This window comes from Benincasa hispida, chromosome 1 (assembly GCF_009727055.1).
Source record: "Benincasa hispida cultivar B227 chromosome 1, ASM972705v1, whole genome shotgun sequence".
NCBI classification, from domain to species: domain Eukaryota; kingdom Viridiplantae; phylum Streptophyta; class Magnoliopsida; order Cucurbitales; family Cucurbitaceae; genus Benincasa; species Benincasa hispida.
The window spans coordinates 39,627,314-39,648,136 of record NC_052349.1 but is presented as its reverse complement, the minus strand read 5'-3'; the positions used below and the strand labels follow the sequence as shown (position 1 = coordinate 39,648,136).

The window sequence follows — 20,823 nt, the reverse complement described above, 5'->3', positions numbered from 1 at the left end:
TCTCTTTCCTACTGTATTTATGTTTTATGATCCTATTTAAAGTATCTTATGACTATGTCATATAAAATGACTTTTCTTTATACGAATATGAAAAAAAAAGTGAAGCTAAGGGGAGACTCCTATGCCTTTTTAGACCTATGGTAAATCTACTTGAAGAAAAACTTTAAAAAAGAAAAAAAAAGAACCAGGATTTAGAGTTAGAAAAATTCAAAAAAAGTAGAAAATAGTAAAAAAAAAAAAAAAGAAAAAAAAAAGGAAAAAAGAATTTAGAATTGAAAAATTCGAAAACAGAAAATAGAAAAGAAACAAAAACGAAAAGAAAATGACAAGTAGGAGGGCCTCTCCCAATAATTCTACGAAAGATATTTTGCTTTTTAAAAATTTGGATAATTCTACCGACGACAGACAACAGATATTTTGCTTCTTAATTTTTGCATAGGAGAAAATAAGAAATTCGAGCAAATATATATATATATATATATTTTAGTTAAAAAGATTTATTTGGATTCGCCATATCTATATTATTCCCAGGTAAATAGATGAATTCAACAGACAAGCTTGGTTGAGATCCAGAAGAATTAAAGAACCCCACAGCTACCAATTCTAATTTTAATAATATTACTAAAAATATTTTCAAATAAAGAGCTTACCAAACTTTAGAATGTTGAATCCTCCTATTGTAATTTCTTCTTGTAACGCCGCCCGTCCATTTCCGGCGTCGTCCATTCCCGGAATTCTATTCCCTTCCGCCGCCGCTGCCATTAAATCCGATAATCCCAATCCCAATCTCCGTAACTGTAAGGAGCGTCACATCAATAGTTTTCATAACTATCTTTACTTTAATATTACATCTACTGCTACTTCTTCTTCTTGTCTCCTCCGCCCTCCTTCTGCGGGATCTTTCCTCTCCTCATCCCTCTCCGGCTTTTCTTCCTCGCTTAACAGAACCAGGGGCGGCGACGGCGACGGCGACGGCGACGGCCGGCGGGATAAGAACTTGTCCATGGGTGGTTTCACGGATGTAGCCGCGTTGGATTCATCGGCTGCTCGAAAGATACCTCGACTGAATGCTGCCGTCCTCGGGGAGTCTCTTGCTACCGAAGATGATCAGCTCATTTTATCTAGCGATCAATTCTCTTCCAACGCTCATATTTCTTCCTACCATCAGGTCTGCTCTCTCTTCACGTATTTATTTCAAATCTGGTTTGGATTGGATTGATGATCATCTCGTTTTCAAATTTGGATTGATGATCATCTCGTTTTCAAATTCTATTATGTTTCTTAATCAGTATTTGGAGATGTACAAAAGGTCCATTGAAGATCCTGCTGGATTTTGGTCCGACATTGCGTCTTCCGAGTTCTTCTGGAAACAGAAATGGGATCAGCAAGTCTATTCTGAAAATCTTGATGTCCGAAAAGGAGAAATCAAGATAGAGGTGAGACTAAGTTCTGATGATCTTTCCTTGCTATCTTTATCATTGAATCTAAAAGATCACTCATATTACTTTCTTTTTTTAATAATTTCTCCATTCCGAGCAGTGGTTTAAAGGCGGAATTACCAACATTTGTTATAACTGCCTTGATAGAAATATTGAGGCTGGACTTGGGGACAAGGTTGCTATTTACTGGGAAGGAAATGAGCCTGGTTTTGATGGCACCTTAACTTACATTGAGCTTCTACACAAAGTTTGTCAGGTTGTTGCACCTTCTTAAATATATTCTATGTTTTTGTTTCACTACTTCTTCCCGTAAGCTGTATTAGATTTCTGAAGCAGAACAAACCCAGACATTTTTTGGCTGCTTTGGTCTGACTTTGACCTTATCCTTCTGTCAAAGCTAGCAAACTTCCTGAAAGATAATGGGGTCAGAAAAGGTGATGCTGTTGTAATTTATATGCCCATGCTAATGGAGCTTCCTATTGCCATGCTTGCTTGTGCTCGAATTGGTGCTGTTCATTCGGTATCGATCAACTTTACTCCTTGTCTTTCTACCTGGAATTTTCTTTAATTATCAAGTCTATCGATTGCTTTTAATTTATATGTGGAAGTTTATTCTTTCAGGTTGTTTTTGCGGGGTTTTCTTCAGAATCTCTCGCTCAAAGAATCATAGATTGCAAACCAAAAATTGTGATTACTTGCAATGCTGTTAAACGGGGTTCTAAAGTTATCTACCTTAAAGACATCATAGATGCTGCTCTCATAGAATCAGCACAAAATGCAGTCTCTGTAGGTGGGGAACTTTTGAAGTTGATTTTTGTTATTATAACTATTTTTTCTATACGTGTTTATTTGGTGTTTAAGAACCTTACTTCGCAATGGCACTCTATTGGAATTTTAATTTCCTTCTCGTAATCCTATCAAAAAAAAGAAAAAAAAAGAAAAAAATCCCTGTTCGTATTCAGCTTTCTTATGTAGGCATTAGGTCCACTCTTAGGTACTAGGAAGTTTGAAGCAAGTAATAGCAAATAACACTTTTTTCCCTTATTCTGTAAAGAACTTTACTGCTATTATTAAATCAATTTAAGAAAAAAGGGTTGTGAAAATATCCTGAATAATACTTATTGTAATAGTTGTATATCTGCTTAGATAATCTTGCTATTCTGCATTTTTCCTCTCTTGCTTTAAACCTTCTTTGATCTCTTCGGCTCCTCCTGTAGCAACATGCCTTACCTATGAGAATAAGTCAGCGCTAAAGAGAGAATCTACTAAATGGAAGGAAGGGAGGGATATATGGTGGCAGGTTTGTATATCCTACCTCATGCTAATGAATTTTCATTAAATATTAAATGCTAACTTGTGTTCAAGCCTCTTGCTTTCTGCTGATATATGTATTTGCTGCATGCCATCAACATAGATATACAAGTGTATTTTTCTCTCAATGGTCTTTGTACCACATAAGATACGAAACACCATCTCATAAGATAATGAATCTTGAAAAGAAATGTATATTTTGTCCTATATACATTTTTTGAGATATTAAGGGAATTTCTTTTTAGGTATGTAATACATGAATTTCACACGTTTCTTTACAAGACCTGTAAATTTGTATTTTATATTTTTGGTTTGCAACATTGAAACTATTTTTGTAGAGATGTTAAAGATAGGTTTTGGTTTGTAATATATTCAGGATGTTGTGCCTACATATCCAACCACATGTACGGTGGAGTGGGTTGACGCAGAGTATCCACTTTTCCTGCTTTATACTAGTGGGAGTACTGGAAAGCCAAAGGTAAACATTTTCCATCATTTAGTGTTCCCTTTCTACTTTCCACTGGAAAAATTAAATATAAGTTTTGTAGGGTGTTCTTCATACAACTGGAGGATACATGGTATATACTGCAACAACATTCAAGTATGCATTTGATTACAAACCATCTGACGTGTACTGGTATTGTCAAAACTAAGATCAGCCTTAACCTCCTCCAACGTACATCTATGTTTATGTTTTCACGAAGTATCCTGCCTTTGATTTTAGGTGTACAGCTGACTGTGGTTGGATCACTGGGCACAGCTATGTCACATACGGGCCTTTGCTCAATGGAGCTAGTGTTATTGTCTTTGAAGGGGTAAAAGATCGACAATTTCAATATTCTTTGGCCTTTGATATTTTAAAAGAGAAAATTCCGTCTGTTTAATTTACAAAGTAGTTTTTTTTTTCCCTCTTGTTTGTTTGTTCATCTGGAGTAATTAATAAATGCTTGGAGACCTTTGATCTTGACTGGGTCTTTCTGATGGATGTTGATATTTGAAGACCTACTGATTTAGTTTATAAGGGACTTGAGATGTAAAAACCAAAGAAACTATTAGCACGATCTATCATGATCTCTATTGTTGTAGTTCTATGGTAACTTAAAGAGAAGAAATTAAGGAGTTTTGAAGATAAGATAGGAAATGAACTATTGGATAGTATATATTCTACAGGCTTTTTGTGGTACTTGTAAAATTGTTTAATACTTGTCCTTTAAATAATTGGATAATGTTCTTTTGCAAAGGTAACGACAATTGGATATTGTGTGTATATATATGTATGTGCATAAGTATGTCTGCATTTAAAGGGCCTTAGTTAGGACAAGTATGTTCTAATGAAAATATTGATGATGATAATTGATAACAAATGAAGAATAATTTTCATCTGCATTCATGCATTATAAATGCATGTGGATTGAATATTAATATTAGAAAATATATGTTCTGTGAAATAGAAACTCAAGATGTTATGTGGGTTCCCAGAGAAACACAACTTGTTTAATTCAGTAAATGATGCACACCAATATTATGAGCAGAATGTAAGACAACCTTGTTCATTTCAGAACCTTTCTAGGCTAGGGTTTGGTTTCATAGTGGGACTTTGGGAAAGTACTGTTTATTTCTTTTTTTTCCCAGAATTTTATGAAGGCTCAGTTTCACTAGGAATGTTAAGAGTTAACGAGTCAGTATATTTAATAAGCAACATTCATCTAGTTTGTATGCTTGTTTCTACTTACTCGCATTACATATATTCTGTGTGTGCCTAAAAAAAAATCTGAAGTCTTAACAAAAAACTGTCTTTCCCATTGCAGGCTCCAAATTATCCTGATCCTGGACGCTGTTGGGACATAGTTGATAAGTATAAGGTGACAATATTCTATACTGCTCCAACATTGGTACGGTCCCTCATGCGTGAAGGGAATGAGGTACGTCATGAATCTAATATTATATTCTATATGTCGGTGGAACCAATTTAAAATCTGGTTGCTACTACAAGATAATAATATGGTTGTATGACATTCTAACATCTAACTTGTGATATTGTGGAGGTGTTTAATCTTCCTCATTTGCAAGACATTTTGGAAGATAAAAAATTTGAAAGAACTTTTGAAAATATAACCAAAAGATTGATGAAAATATAGCCAAAATATAATGAAAAGATTGATGAAAATATAGCCAAAATATAACCAAAAGATTTGTACACCACCAAGTGATTTCGCTTCTAAAGGGTGGAGTATTCTTCTTAATACTTTTGGGTTGGTTAGCTGCCTCCCTAAGAAGATCGATGACTGAATGATGGATGGTCTAAATGGTAGAAGCTTTCATGGAAAAGGAAAAACCCTTTGAAGTTGTGCTTCCCGGGTGCTTTTATGGTATCTTTGGATAGAAAGGAATGTAGGACGTTTGAAGATAAGTTTACTGCTTTTGATTCTTTTTGGGCTCTTGTTCAACATATAGCCTCTTGGTGGTGTACAAATTACAAAAAGTTATTTTGTAACCACTGCCTTCTTATGATAATTAACAATTGGGAGGCTCTTCTTGTATAATCAACCCCTGCTCATAGGTTGTCCTTTTGAGTCTTTGAGTAATATATTCCTTTGTTTCTTATCAAAATAATAATATTACTGATAATAATAACCAGCTTGAACATTACTCAACTAGTTTAGCCATATACTCTCGACCTAGGAATCAATAGTCATAGGTTTGAATCTCTAATTCCATATAGTGTTGAACTAAAAAAGAAAAAGAACTTGTGAAAATATACATGTGCGAAAGGAGATGTGAGTAAATATTTGTCTTAATGCATTTCCATAGTCTTTGAACACAGAGTTGGGTTATTTTTTTCATCTTACGCCTTTTCTTTCCAAATAAGTGGAGAGCTTTTATGATGACTAAGCTTTGACCTAATATAATTTCTTTATCTAGGACTAGGCCCCTTCTCCTTGAAGTTCTTTCTTTTCTATACAAGTATATCTTGCAATTTTATTTTATTCTTTTTTTATTTTTTAACTTTTATCCTTAATTAGTTCATTACATAAGACCTCTCCGATAAGGAGGGAGGTATAGGCATAAAGCTATAAAGATGGACCTCTCTGAAGCTAGTTGACTGAAGATTAAAAGATACTTCTGGATGGAGTTTATTTTTTAGCTTCTGGCTCTTAGTGATGAAATAGTTCTGTAGTATTTCTTTATCTTTTTTATGTTGACAATTGGATTGTTCTGATCTCCCTTGCTTTTGTTCTAGGGTTTGGAAGCCTACTAGTGGTGTTGAAACCAGCCTTATCAAGCACTTCTCTCTAGTTTTTTAGTTTTTCCACTGAAAATTCGTCAATTTTTTACTCTCTCCAAGTAGATTTCCCATAGAGCTTTTTATAGTATGTTTTATCTTAAAATTAGGAGTAATCGTTTTAAATGACAAAACTACTGGAAATATTTTTAAACATAACAAAATGTCACTGTCTATTAGTGATAGACTATAGATAGTAGTTGGACAAAATACGTATCACATTATCACAGCTTAAAAAGGCATTTAGGCCATGTTTATCCTAGGAGAAACATAATAAATCAATGATAATCTGAAAAATGAGCCCCATTTGATAACATTTGGTGTCGTTTACTTGTGTTTTGTGTACCCATACTGACATCTAGGGTCCACTTCCAAATCTGTCAAAAAAAAAAAAAAAAAAAAATGCAAACAGAATGACGAGCAGAGGGTGCTCAATCCAATTGTATTTGAAAATTACGCCGATATAATTACCATTACGGTTACCGTTACTGTTATTGTTATAGCATGAGATTATGAATTTATCATATTTACTATCACATTTACTATTATCATTACCAGTTGATCCTAAACGGTAACAGTATCATAAACAGTAAATGTGACAGATTCATAATTCTAAGTAAACATAATCAAAAGCAATCCAATTATGTTTGCGATTGTGGCCATTACGATTGATCTATCAATGGAATCCTATTATGACTACACCAATTTTCATTATGGATTGGTAAATGTGGCCCCTTAATGAAATAAGGATGATAAGAATAAGACTTTGAATCCCCGTTAATAAATTGGGCTTTTTTCTGAAGCATTGCCACTCGGTTTGAGATATACAACTGCGAATCCAGTTGCTGCCAGTCAGATTTGGGGAATATTAGGACATTTCAGTCACCAATCTGAAACCATATCAATTCCCTTTCCTAATTCATTTTATCTTGCTTTTAGTACAATAATCATTTTTGTCTTCTGAGTTTATCTTCGTATATTAGTTATCACTTGTCATAACGGTTGAGTTTCATTGATAAAACCTTGGTCCAGAGTTTATATCCTATTCCATTGTGAATGAGACTTTGCCTCATGATCTTCATTAGATATTTATGAAAATGGTATGCTGACTTCAAATTTTTCTCTTCCTGCAGCATGTCACTCGCTACTTGAGAAAATCCTTACGAGTTCTTGGAAGTGTGGGCGAGCCCATCAATCCCAGTGCATGGAGGTCTGAATATTTACGATGTTATCTCAATATTTTAGGCTTGTTCCAAAAAAAAAGAAAAGAAAAAGAAAAAGGAAAAACGAATTATCAGCTGAAGGCTCAGCTTCCTTTTGATTATAAGATGTATGTAAAAGGCATATTGATTTCTTGTAGGTGGTTCTACAACGTGGTTGGAGAGTCGCGGTGTCCTATATCAGACACTTGGTGGCAAACTGAAACTGGTGGCTTCATGGTATATTTTCTTTCAATAACAAACAACTTCATGGTATTATTTTCTGATAAGCCTCTTGATGAAAATTGGCTCCATGGTATTTTGGTTTCATTTATTTTCCATATGGAATGAAGAGGAGAAAAGGCATTTCCTATAGAGCCATTTTACCCATGTTTGTTACCTGAGTGTTAACTTTTTAATAACCGGTTAATAATTATTCATGGATAAAAGTAACGAGCCGAGTTACTACCAGAAGTCAATAATTACTTTTCATTAATAGTTAATTATGAAAAATTAATATTTTATCTCAGTTTCAAATATTTATATTACATTTAATTAATTAGTCAATTAAGAAATCTATTATATTAAATAATAGGACTTCAAATCAACTAATAAAACATTTAATTTGAGAGAGAGAAATTATTTGAAAATGAAGGAATATAAAAAACGATGGGCATCCTCGAGGTGGCAAGGAAACTTACATTAACATACTCCAATTGACATCAATTACAAAAAATACTTATTAAAAAAAGGTTCACAAAGAGAACTCCATTTGGAGGTGAGGCCAATCATCTTTTCCCAATATAAATAGTTTTCCACGAAACCATTCTTAAAAGTTCTATTTCTTTCCAGCCAAGGTTTTCAAAGAAAGGGCATTAATCACATTACTCCAAAGAACTTTCTTCTTATCACATTACTCCAAAGAACTTTCTTCTTTCTTTTGAAAGGATTTCCATACAAAATCTAAGCGAGTCTTTTTGATTGATCCTGGGAAACACCATTTAATTCTAAAGATGTTTAGGATGGTTGCACACCATTTCAACAAAGTCACACTTGGACAACAAGTGGTTTTGAGTTTCACCCTCGATACTTTTTTTTTTTGGGGGGGGGTGGTGTGGTGGGAGGTTAAAAACAATTGAGAAAAAAACTGAAGTAATATAAGGGCATATAAAAGAAACAAGCCCACTAAAATCTCTCTAAATAAAGGATTTCCAATTAAGTAAGATGCTACCTAGAGAATAATTAAACCAAGGACCAAACATCATTATAGTTCCTTTCAAAACCTCTAAACACTATTTTTTCCTCTCCCATCGAATATCCCACAACAAAGCAGACACCCAGGAAAACCATAAGAAATAGATATTCTCTTTGAAAGACGGATAGAGGAGGAACTTCTCAATCATCTCCTAGATATCTTTCTGGCGAGCTAATTCAAAATCAAGCTCTTGAAAGAAACTATCCGTTAAGTACCTTAGCCACCGGGAGAAAAAGGAATGGAGATAAAGGCTTTATTTGATTTGTTTACTTGGCCTTCCATCAAAAGAAAAAGAAAAGAAAAGGATAAACTTACCACCTTTGAACCCCTCCCCTCTTCCCTCTTCCACCCTTTTTGCGTTTGCCACCCATCCTCTGGTTCTTCTTCGGCCAATGCTGTCTCCGACCTTCGACCGTCTTTGGCCTTCTCCCTTGTTACCATTGTAAGATCTGTCTCTTATACACATCTAGATGTGTATAAGAGACAGCCCCCCATCTTCTCTCCTCTCGAAACCCTAGTTGCTTTTCCGTTCTACACCCTCTCTATTGGTTCTCCTCCTCACGAATTCTCCTTTGAAAATCCTACCTTCGTTCATCACCCTAGCCGCTTTGCCCGGTACCTCACCCTACCAAGTTCATCTCCCAAACCTTTGCTGTCCATCTTAGACTTCTCCACCATCTAACTTCAGTTTTTACCTCAACTCTTTCAGCCTTTTTGGTCGTGCCTCTGGTCATCGGTTTGGAATCCATAGTGTTTCTTCTACACTAAAGATGTCTTTGAACACTTTGGAAGCGATGAGTTGTATTCGGAATGCTTATTTTTGGATAAAGTTGTGAGAGGAACTTGTTTTCTATTGAGAATTCAAGTAATAATTAGAAGATTTACCTTTCAATCTCTCATTTGCGTTGGTTTGAACTATCTTTGGTAGAGTTAATACAAGATCCGGTTCATGTGTTCTTCTCCAAAAAAGATCGGGATGACTTTGGTTTCATTCATTTGGCCAAGTTCAAATTGTTTAATGAAAGATTTTTCGAATGCACTGTTTCGCCGCCCATTGGGGGTAGGAAAAATCTACATTTTGCAGCTGGTTTCTTGAAGAAAGGTTGGATAGTTTTCTGGGAATGATTAGAGACTTTTTGGGTAAAGCAGAGTCTTGTTTGTTGTCCTTCCCTCGGTTTGGTGTTGGTGAGCCTTTAGCTCCAACTCTCTCAGATGATTTGAAAGTGGCTAGAAACTTTCAAGTCATTTCTCAGCCATAGGACTCTGTTTCCTCTTATTGAGCCAGAAAAGATAAGGAAGTGTTGTCAATGAACTTCAACAATCTGTTTGTTGTTTCTCGTTTGTTTGCCTACTATTCTTGGCAAGATATTTGTCTTGCTTTGGAAGATTATTTTCAGTCTAAAATTTAATCAATACTTTCATGGCTGATAAGGCATTAATAAAACTTGATGATAGTTTTGCCGATGTGGTTTTCAAAGGAAAATGGTGAGAACTTGGACCATTGCATTTGAAGGTTGAAAATTGGTCTTACAAAGCACATTCACATCCGAAGTACATTGTGAATTATGGAGGTTGGCTGTCGATAAAAAATTTACCTTTTCCTTTTTGGACTCATCCTATTTTTGAAACCATTGGAGAAAACTTTAGAGGTCTGGTTAGTATTTCTTCTCAAACTCTGAATTTCTTGGATTGCTTTGAAGCTTGTATTGAAGTTAAAAAAAAATTTGTGTGGTTTTCTCCCAACTGAAATTGAAGTTAAAGATAAGACTAATGGTAATTTTCACCTTAGATTTGGTGATATTTATCCATTAGATCCTCCTAGTATCCTTCAAGGCAAGTTATTTTTTAAAGATTTTTCTAACTCTTTGGATATTGCAAGATTCATTGAAGTTAAGTGTGATGAAGAAGTGTTTGAGTTTTCTGATCCTGTTGAAGAGGGTGTTCCCATTCTATTAGACAAGAAAACTAGTTTTGCTCCAACTTCGAATGAGGCGGATCCGCTTCCTCTAAGAAGCCTTAATAGTCCTATGGAAAACGTAATTAATACTCCACAACATGTCAACTTAAAAAGCAGTAAAGAGGATTCGAACATAGAATGTTCTCCATTTTCTTATTATCCTCTTTCTTACAGTTGGACAAAAAAGAAGCCATCATTTGCAAAGGGAACATTTTGAGATCAATTCAGATGTCTTGGAGGAGTCATGTACACATCTACTATTGGTTGATTCACAACTGGCAGACAATCCACATCCTTTGCCTTATAGTTTGAACTTCAGCCAATCAATCATTAGAGTTCTAGGTTTAAATATTACTTTTATAAAAGGAGTTTATAACCATTGACCTCCTAAAGACAATCCTTCTGGTTATGATTTTGATGGAGACTTAGATGTTAGTTTAAGTAGTGAGGATATTTTGGATTCTTTAGCACAAGATGATTTTGTTGAGGAGACCACAGAGGTCTGCTTTGCGGATGGTTTTGATAATTTGTTTGAGAAGGGTGAAAATATTCAAGCAAAATTATCTCCCAAAATTCCTGCGAAGTTCTCCGATTTGATTGAAAAATGTGGTTTTCAGATGGAATCAATTCCTCCTCATTCTCCTTCAGTTAAATCATAACTTGGTGATTTTATCCAGGAATTGAAGTTTTTTTGTGGTTTTCTCGTGTCTATGAGCCTAAGCCTTATTGTTTTGTCCGTAGTTGTGTTCATCTCCTAGTAGTTGTATTCTTGGAAGCGACAGTTTAGAAGCTGGTTTGTTTTGTGGTTTGATTCTTGCACTTCCGGCCTTATTGGTCTTCTCTCATTGTTGGCTCATTGGAGTTTAGTTTATGTGCTCTCTAGTATTGCTTTCCTTTTTGGAGTTGGTTTGTTAGGTTTTAAGAGATTGCTTATTGATATATTCTCCTCTCTGTATCCTTTGTATCCTATTAGTCCTTTTTTCCTCCTTTTGTTTGTTCGCAATTTCTCTATTCTCTTGAAGGTTATTGTATCTTTGAGCATTAGACTTTTTTCATTTTGTTAATGAAAAGTTATGTTTCCTTTAACTTACAACCTTTGACTTGACTTCCATTTGAGCCAAAAAGTCTTTTGCTTCTGGACATTATCTTGGAAAAACCAATCAATTATGTTCTAACAATAGCTCGGTTCTGCCTAGCAGATACAAGTATGTGATATAATCAGAATAAGCACGTAATATATTGCATCAGCCTTCCACCTCTCTAAGTTAGAGGCTTGAGGACTTTCATTCAAGTTCGTAGTGGGCATCTTTCTACTGGAAAACTTAGGACCCTTTGGCTCATGGCTACGAAAACCTTGTACTGATGGTTCAAAGGAATACATATCTGGATGAAAGGATTGAGAGGGGTACATATATGCTTACAAATGCATTTTATAATATCATTAAGGCCTCTTTGGATAGAGAATTTTGTAACCATTCTCTTCAACTATTGTTAAAGGAGAATCTTTTTGTAATATTCATCAGCCTAATGCTTGTGGATCTCATGGTCTGTTTCAATGGAAAATTTCAACGGCGCTCATAATCAAAGTCTAGCTAGTTGTCTTTATCAAGCATGCCATAACTTTTTTCCTAAAATGTACAAAGTTCTTTCAATTGCAATTTTGTTCATTTCAAACAATTCTTGGGCACAGCTGATATTTCATTTTGTCTCCAAGGAGTAACTGTATTTTTTTTTTCTTGCAGATTACTCCATTACCAGGTGCATGGTCTCAGAAGCCGGGTTCTGCTACTTTTCCCTTTTTTGGAGTTCAGGTATGCAAAGATACTTGAGCAGCTTTTATAATAGACATTTTTCAACATTTTGTTCTTATATTTCCCACCACGAGTTATCATTCTTGCTTCATCAAACTTCTTGGCGCAAATGTAGCCCGTACTGGTGGATGAAAAAGGGAATGAGATTGAAGGTGAATGCAGTGGATATTTATGCTTGAAAAGCTCATGGCCTTCAGCATTTAGAACTCTGTACAATGATCAAGAAAGATACGAAACGACTTACTTCAAGCCATTCCCTGGCTATTACTTTAGCGGTGATGGCTGCACCAGGTAAATCAACATGCTTGATCTCATGTCTGTCATGGTGCCGATCAATGTATCCTATAGTTTGATATTGCTCATATTTAAGAATGAGTTCGTTCAAGATGATAATTATACTAAGTTGGGCTCTATCTTCAAGGGATAAGGATGGATACTACTGGCTTACTGGAAGAGTTGATGATGTTATAAATGTCAGGTTAGTTAGTGTTTCTCCTTTATGCTTCTATGATATGCATAAGGCATATAGTTACAAATATCTATATATCTGTGCTTCAAAAACTAATTTCGCGGTCAGTTAGCATTGTCTCTTCTGAAGGAAGCTGTATTTTGGGTCTGGATATTATTTTTTTGGGATTATTATTAATTTAATCCTTTTTCAAAACTTTTTTTCATAGATTTCCAAACTTTTGGATCTTTTTGTATATAAAATTGAATGGATTTTTTGGACTAGAATACTCTCGAGTGTGGTGGGTGGCTAGATAGAGAATGTGGCATTGGGAGAAATTTTCCATATTTATGAAGTCCCCTTAATGTTGGAGAGTGAAATGCATTTATTTGTTGATATTTTATTCCTTTAGTTTATTGGAGAGAGAATGCATTTAATGAAATTTTATTTTCTATTTACGTTGGTTTCACGTACTAATTTATTGGTTTTTTTATGGATTCCTGGTTATTTTAAATATATCTTAGAACATTTTGTTAGGTCTTTGGAAATATTCTAATCAATATGTGAAATATACTATAGTTTATAAATTAGAGATTGACTCAATGTTTGACATAAATTAATATAAACCAATATATGAAATATATCACAGTATATAAATCTCATATTGACTGATTGTTCGACGTAAATCTCAGTATATATCATAGATTTCATGTACATCACATTATATATATAATATATACCATTTAATTAGTCAGAAATCTCAACAATCAAAATTTGTTGGGAAGGTGGAGAGAACGAGAGATAGAGAGGAGGGATAGAGAGAGAATGAGTGGGAATTTTGAAAAAAAATTGGTTGAAATAAATCTTACACGTGAATCAAGGGAACTTTTGAGTTTGCTTTTTTAAAATATGTGTAGATCATTATTGATGGAGGACAAAAAGGTAATTGGATCCTAAGTTTTATGTAACTAAGAAGCTATTTAGACATTTTTTAAAATAATAGAAAGCTAGACAAAAATAAAATATAGGACCTATATTAAGGCATTGTGTTATTATCCCTATTTTTTTTTTGCAGTGGGCATCGTATTGGCACAGCAGAAGTGGAATCTGCCCTAGTTTCACATCCCCAATGTGCAGAAGCTGCTGTAGTTGGTGTTGAGCACGAGGTAGGTTAGCTGGTTTTAGTTTGTTAGTTTGTCGTATGAGCATTACTGAGGAAAGTAACCCTTGTGCTCGGTGCATTTGAAAATTTTGGATCCATATGGTACAAATGCTTGGGCCAGCATACATGATCATTTTATTCTGACGCTGCAGGTCAAAGGACAAGGCATTTATGCATTTGTGACTCTAGTGGATGGTGTTTCTTATAGCGAAGAGCTCCGGAAAAGCCTTATTATCACTGTTAGAAAGCAGGTCAGTCTTTTATTTCGACACATGTTCTTATGATAATGACATATTCCAAGATATTTCATACCATGGTGCTATAATTGTCTCTACTCTGTCATGATCCTCTGGAAATTCCAAAATATTCCTTATAAAAATTTGCGTGTTTTTTCTTCAATTGTACCACTTATTTTCATTTTTTTACGTTGTTATTACGCTAGTCAAGGATAAATGTGAAAGTATATGCTAGCAAACCTTAAAATAGCATGACAATGGTCCTCAAGAAACAGAGTACCTCTAAAGATGCTATAACCCTTTCATCTATATATATGTATAGATATATATTGTTTTTGTTTGGCTTTTTTTATGTTTCTCGGAGATTCAATAGTGAGGCTTGCCTTATAACAGCCCCAACCATGAGTATTGGTCCCCAAGAGGAGCTATAAACAATCTATTAAATGAATATGATGTTAATTTCTCAGGAAAGTCGAGCAAATGTTCTCTTATTTGAAAACGAACAAAAGGGCATATGAAAATCAACCCAGCAAAAGGAGCCAAAAAGCCCATAAAACCTAACTAGTGACCATAGGAAGTCATGAATTGTTGAAGTTTTGTTATTCTTTTTGGCAAATCTCTTTCAAGTTTCTTGTCGTTATTATACCCTTTTTGTTAACTAATTTGGCAAGCTTTTTGTTTTTTTGTTAGAGTTTAGGGAAAGGGCTATAGTACTCTACTTCTGGTCGATATTATACCCTTTCCCTTTTGTACTTACAGTTACAGGTTACTTTTGGATTTTTAAATTTTTTGTTCTCTCTATAGTACTACTTTTAATCCCTTATAGTTCCTTTTGGTCCTTGAATTTTGAATCTTAACCATTTACATTAATATATTCTTTATTGTATATACTTAGTGGTGTCTTTTCTGAAGACCTCTTGTTTTCTCCTTTCTTTTGTATTGTTTTTATTCGCATCTAATCTTTCTCCACTTTGGAATAGTAAAAAAAAGGAAGATTTTAGAAACCTTCCCAAGGAAAGTTTTAACACAAATATGAATGAGAATGCAAAGTAACAGTCACTGGGTTCTTGCCTCTTCTTTTCTGTACAGACAGACTTAAAAAATGTGCAGTTGTATGATGATATCTGTTCTGAGATTAAATGTTGCACAACTTTCAGATAGGGGCTTTTGCAGCACCTGACAAAATCCATTGGGCACCTGGACTTCCAAAAACAAGGAGTGGAAAAATAATGAGGAGGATTCTAAGGAAAATTGCCTCTAAGCAGTTGGAGGAACTTGGAGATATTAGCACGCTTGCAGATCCCGGTGTGGTCGATCAACTCATCGAGCTTGCTGATTGCTGAAGGTGAGAACTGTATCAAGTGGGACGAGTTTGAGAGGTTTTAAGCAAATTTAGAGTTTGTTGGCAATTGAGTGAGAGCATGTGTTGAGAACTAGATGTTAAACATTTATTTCTGACTTGCCCTGAGCAGAACCATTTCGTTGTGTGCTGGGCAAGTCCACAAAGTTCTTAAATAAGGTTGAATCCCTCCCACCCATTTTTATAATGGTCTGTTTGAAATTACTTAAAAAGAAAAAAATATTTTCAAAAAGTTCATTTTCATTTAAACACTTTTGATAAAACCTCCTTTAAGGCGTTTGGCAATTCTTTTTTAATTTTTATGTATTGTTCGATTTGTTATATACTAAAAATGTTTCTATTAATTTTAAATTATCATAAACGAATTTACTAGTAGCGGTGGTAGTCAGAGTTGGTCGTTGGTCATTGGTTGTTGGAAGAGGTGGTTGGATGTTGGCCGGTGGAGGTCGCGGGAGTTGATGGTTGGTGGTGATTGTCGGAGGTGATGGCTGGAGTTTCTCATACAAATTAGGGAGATTAATCTTGTTAAACACTCCAAATTCATTTTTCTAGAAGTTGGTTTTAAGTGTTTATCTTAAATGAACTTATTTTATAAACTCATTTTTTAGAAATCCATTTTAGGTAGTTGCCAAACACATGAATTTTGTTTCAAAACAACTTATTTTTAATTTAATCATTAGAAAATGTATTCCAAACATATTCTAAATCTCATTTACACTATCAAAAGCCACGACTTGATCCCATGAAGATACTTGTAGAGGTTTCCTTTTTACTTGATGCCTCAATCAGTGCGTATTTGGAGTGATTTTGAAATTAAAATCACTTGAATTAGGTTCAAAATTACTTTTTGAACAAGCTTTAATCACTCAAAATTAATTTTATATTTAATTTTACATAGTTAAATTTAACTTTTGTATCATCCAAATTGATTTTGAATTATTAAAAATATATTTTAGAGTGATTCAAAAAATGAAAAAAAAAACGTGATTTAACCATTTTAGAATTACTTTCATACGTATAGTGACTACTCTCGAAATGGAAAGTTCTACAGTATATTATTAATGTATTTCACATTAAGAGTGTCAACTATAGTTTATATGAGTGATATACCATATATTATGGCAATCACTTTTCTGATTTGCGAATATAGTAGAAAATAGCATAGTCTGAAAAAATGTGTAAGACTCGGTTATACTTGTAAATGAATAGTTGTTGCTATATTACTGATATAGAAGGTAATGAAAAGTGTATTATTTAAATACTTTATTTGTGATCCTATTGAAAACATTGGAAAACTTAAAATAAAATGTTAACTCAACTAAAACAGTGTGAAAAACTCGGATAATTATTTTAAATGATAAAATTATTGAAAATATTTTTAAGTATATCCTGAAAATATTAAAATGTCTCTGTCTATCCGTAGTTGACTCATTTTTTGTAATGAATACTTGGACTTTATGTAGAGATATAAACTTGATCAAGTTCGAGTAAAATAACCTAAATAGTCTATAGTACTTGGATTAGTTTGGTTACCTATTTCTGGAGATACTATTGAATACGACCCACTTTATGATTGTTACAAATGTTATAAAGTGTCATAAATGATGTGATCAATTCGTTCATGTAGATACATGTGAGCGGGAGTGTTCTACACGATGAAATTGTGTAAGACTGACCACGAAATGATCACTGATACGTATTAACACTGTTTACTGTTAACACTGATTAATTTCACTTCTTGATGACCTAGATAACTTGATCTAAATCCTGAGCTGTCTATGAACTCCTGTTTATTCGGGATTGTTCCTTGATCTGCATAGGTGAGGGTAAGCTCAACAACGTTGCTCAATATGCCTCCTATTTCAAGAATAAGACTGGATAGATAGTTGAATACATAGAACTTGCAAGATAGAATTCACTCCTACCCATTTTAAGGATAGTAGAAAGGTTGTTCCCTTAAGGGGCCCCATCCTCTCGTTGGCTTGAGAGGGAATGGATTTAGTGAATAAGATCCTAAATCAATTGTTCATTAGAGGGACATTGGTACTTAAGGAGAAAAGATGTAACTCATGGGTAAAATGGTAATTGACCTAGCTGAGGTTATGAACAACCTGTGAAGGATCAACTTATCGATGATGATTATATCAAATGGACACATAATATATATACAATGAGGGGAGTGCAACTACAGGCTATGGTGAACAATCCTGTTAGTTAACAAATGTTGATTAACTAGGTTAAAGAGTTTTACTGGTTAGTCTCGAATCGTCGAAGCCCATGATCTGTAGGTCCATTGGGTCTCCTTGTTAGCTCAATACAACAAAATTGAAGAACTAGGTGAAGTGAGAATTTGAAATGTTCAAATTCGACCTTTAGGAAAAATTGTATTTTATATGAGATATAATTTACATTTTTATAATTAATTATTTTTGGAGAGTATGTTTTAAATAAAATATTAGCATGAAAGTGTTTTAAAAATTGATTAATATGATTAATCAAAATTAGGTGTCAAAGTATGTTTAATATGTGATATTAAATTTTTTATTTAATTAAATAATTTCTAAAATTTGAAAAATGTATTTCAATTTTTTATTAAAAAAATAGTTAATGGAAAAAACCAATTGTTGGATTTTTCCACTAACTAAGTAGATTATGAAGTGTTTCATGCTAAGCTTGACACCTATTTTGTTTATGCTAATGGAGTTTGAGGTGGAGTCCATGCAAGAAGTTTTTTGCATGTGTTTTGTTTATAAATAGGTTATGATTTTCAAAAATTAAAACCTAATGCTTTCTTGAATATTCAATATATTTCTTCCACAAATTCTCTTTGACTCTCCAATTTAATTAGTGAATTTTCCTATCTTTTACTAATGTTTCAGTCCCACAACCATGTTCTTCAACCAGAGAATAGCGAGGATTTATCGTTGGTAGTGATGATTGCTCGTGGAGACGAAGATTCTTTTGGAAACTACAATGGTTGTATTTCTAACTCTTTTTGCATGCTTATTCCTAGTTAATTAATGTAATTGGAGCGTTTATGATCCGTTGCTTCCACTGTGCATGCTTCTGTTATTTCCATCAATATATATATAGGTTACATGACATAAAACATATAACCTATGGTTTAATATTGTATCAGATACAACATAACCTATAGTTTTACTTTTCTCATTGATGGTATTTAATATACTTCCCATTTATATTAAATTCAATTATATGAATCCAATTCATATAATTAATATTTGAATCATATTAATCATATTAATCATATTCAAATATTTATTTTCTCTCAAATAAACTTTCTATTATAATGTATCAAATACATTATAGTAATTATATCATATATAATTAAATTAAATTAATTATATCACATATAATTAATTCCCTAAATTAATTTGAACAATTCAAATAATCAAAAATTAATTCTCATTAAATCTATGTTGAGCTATAGAGAGGACTTCATGGACCTGTAGCTTGAAGCTCCAATGGTACTTGAATAAATAATTAAATTATTCAACATTCATTAGCTGTCGAACACTCCACTAAAAACCGACAGTTGCACTCTTCACACTACAAATATATTTCAGTGTCTATTGGATTTTAACAGTCAACAGTGCAATGACCCTTCACAAATTTCTTGTAAGTACAACTAAGCCAAAATTATCGTTTTGTCCCTCTAGTTACATCGAACTTCTTAAGTTCCACTGATCTTTCTATTGAACAATAAGTCTTAGTCTAACTATGACCAAGCCCTAGTTGTGGCTCCACATTGTTCAAGCCCTAGATTTAGCCCTTAAGGGAGCAATTTATCTACTTTCCTCAACGTTGAGGAAAGAGTAAATTTCGTCTTGTGTAGCTGTGTTCCTAGCTCACCAATCAGATGAATCCCCAAAATGGTAGGTTTATTGAATCGACGATCTGGCCACTCTCACCTATACAAATCAAAGGACCGCCTTCATAGGCAGGAGTTCACAACTCACTCAAGATTCAAGTCATGTCACCTATGATCATCCTGGTAAAATGTAAGTCTTAATTATGATCGGTGTTATATAATGATACTAGTCATTTCATGGTCTGGTCTTATATAAACTCCTTTGTATTGAATACCACCGCTTACATGTCTCCACATGAATGATCAGGATCAAATCATTTGTAGCACTTTATAACAATTGTAACATCTACAAAGCGGGCTATATTCGTAAAGTCACCAGGATAAGGTATTCAATCTTATCCATCTACTGCAGACCATTTAGGTTATCTCTTAAACATGATCCACCAGTATGTCTATACATACATGTTTAAGCTACAGATGATAACCTTGAATTTTAGTTTATTCGTTTGTGGGTTTAATACTACTAAATGACAAATAAAATATCTCATATTTTATTAGATAAATAAAATATTTGTACAATGCAATTACAAACTACAGGACCCTAAGAGATTTAGGGCATCAACCCTAACAGAACCATATTCGTATTAAATCAATATCACACAAGTTCTACTCCACGAAACAAATTTTTCCATAAACCTTGTTCGAACAAATTGGCACACCTAGTGAGACCATCTCTACCTCTCATATCCCTCTCAACAATCAAATCAAGCAATGACACTAAAAAGAGCTACATCCAAAGTAGCTGCTACAAGCAGCTCTTACATAGAACATGTCACCCACAGTCGTTTAAAAGAGACGATGCAGGAAGAAGAGCAAGTTCTATTATCGCACATAGCATTTTGAAACAATTAACTGAATTTCCTAAAGTAGGGATTGGCATAAAAAATCAACTCACCGATGATCTGCGATAGAAATCTATACCCAAAGTATGCATTGGGGACTTCTATGTATTCTATAGGGAATAAAGGCTCGTACCTTCGAATAGTTGGAAACTCATGCTTATGATATGGAGCTGAGCTTGCTAGTTTCCGAAATAAAAAAGGACAAGAAGGAAATAAATGGCACCAAAAAGACTATAAAGAGTGCCACAAAGGAATCATGATTGTCAATACAAATCCACTGAAGTTTTCCTCCAAAAGAAAAAAAGACCAAAATTGAGAAGAGAGACAATGGAGGCAAAAGGCATCACCTAACTTTGAAAGAAAGACAAGAAAATGTTTATCCATTTCCTGACGCTGATGTTCCAGATATGTTGAAGAATTTGTTAGATAAGCAACTTATTCAACAGTCGGAATGCAAACGACCAGAACAATTGGAAAAAGTAGATAATCCTAATTACTGCAAGTATTGTAGGGACGTTAGCCACTCCATCGAGAAATGTTTCGTGTTAAAGGAGCTGTTTCTAAGGTTGGACCGTGAGAAAAAGATTGAGCTGGATTTCGATGAAGTAGCTCAAACAAAGCACATTGC

General features: G+C 34.0%; 1 protein-coding gene across 2 annotated transcripts; it reads left to right on the top strand.

Annotated features, from left to right (window-relative positions):
• The first annotated feature begins 524 nt into the window (after positions 1–524).
• Positions 525–15,724, top strand: LOC120086652 (acetyl-coenzyme A synthetase, chloroplastic/glyoxysomal). 2 transcript variants are annotated; one of them, XM_039043398.1, is made up of 19 exons: positions 656–797; positions 946–1,168; positions 1,290–1,436; positions 1,540–1,695; positions 1,837–1,959; positions 2,061–2,229; positions 2,657–2,739; positions 3,127–3,228; positions 3,299–3,387; positions 3,475–3,565; positions 4,559–4,672; positions 7,167–7,243; positions 7,394–7,472; positions 12,187–12,255; positions 12,371–12,546; positions 12,677–12,733; positions 13,779–13,869; positions 14,018–14,116; positions 15,259–15,724. In XM_039043398.1, the coding sequence occupies exons 2-19, from the start codon at positions 1,004–1,006 to the stop codon at positions 15,442–15,444; spliced, it is 2,073 nt and encodes a 690-aa protein (XP_038899326.1). In that variant the 5' UTR covers positions 656–797; positions 946–1,003; the 3' UTR covers positions 15,445–15,724. The 2 variants fall into 2 exon arrangements, with proteins under 2 accessions (XP_038899318.1, XP_038899326.1); XM_039043390.1 differs by having other exon boundaries at positions 525–1,168.
• The last annotated feature ends 5,099 nt before the right edge of the window (positions 15,725–20,823 follow it).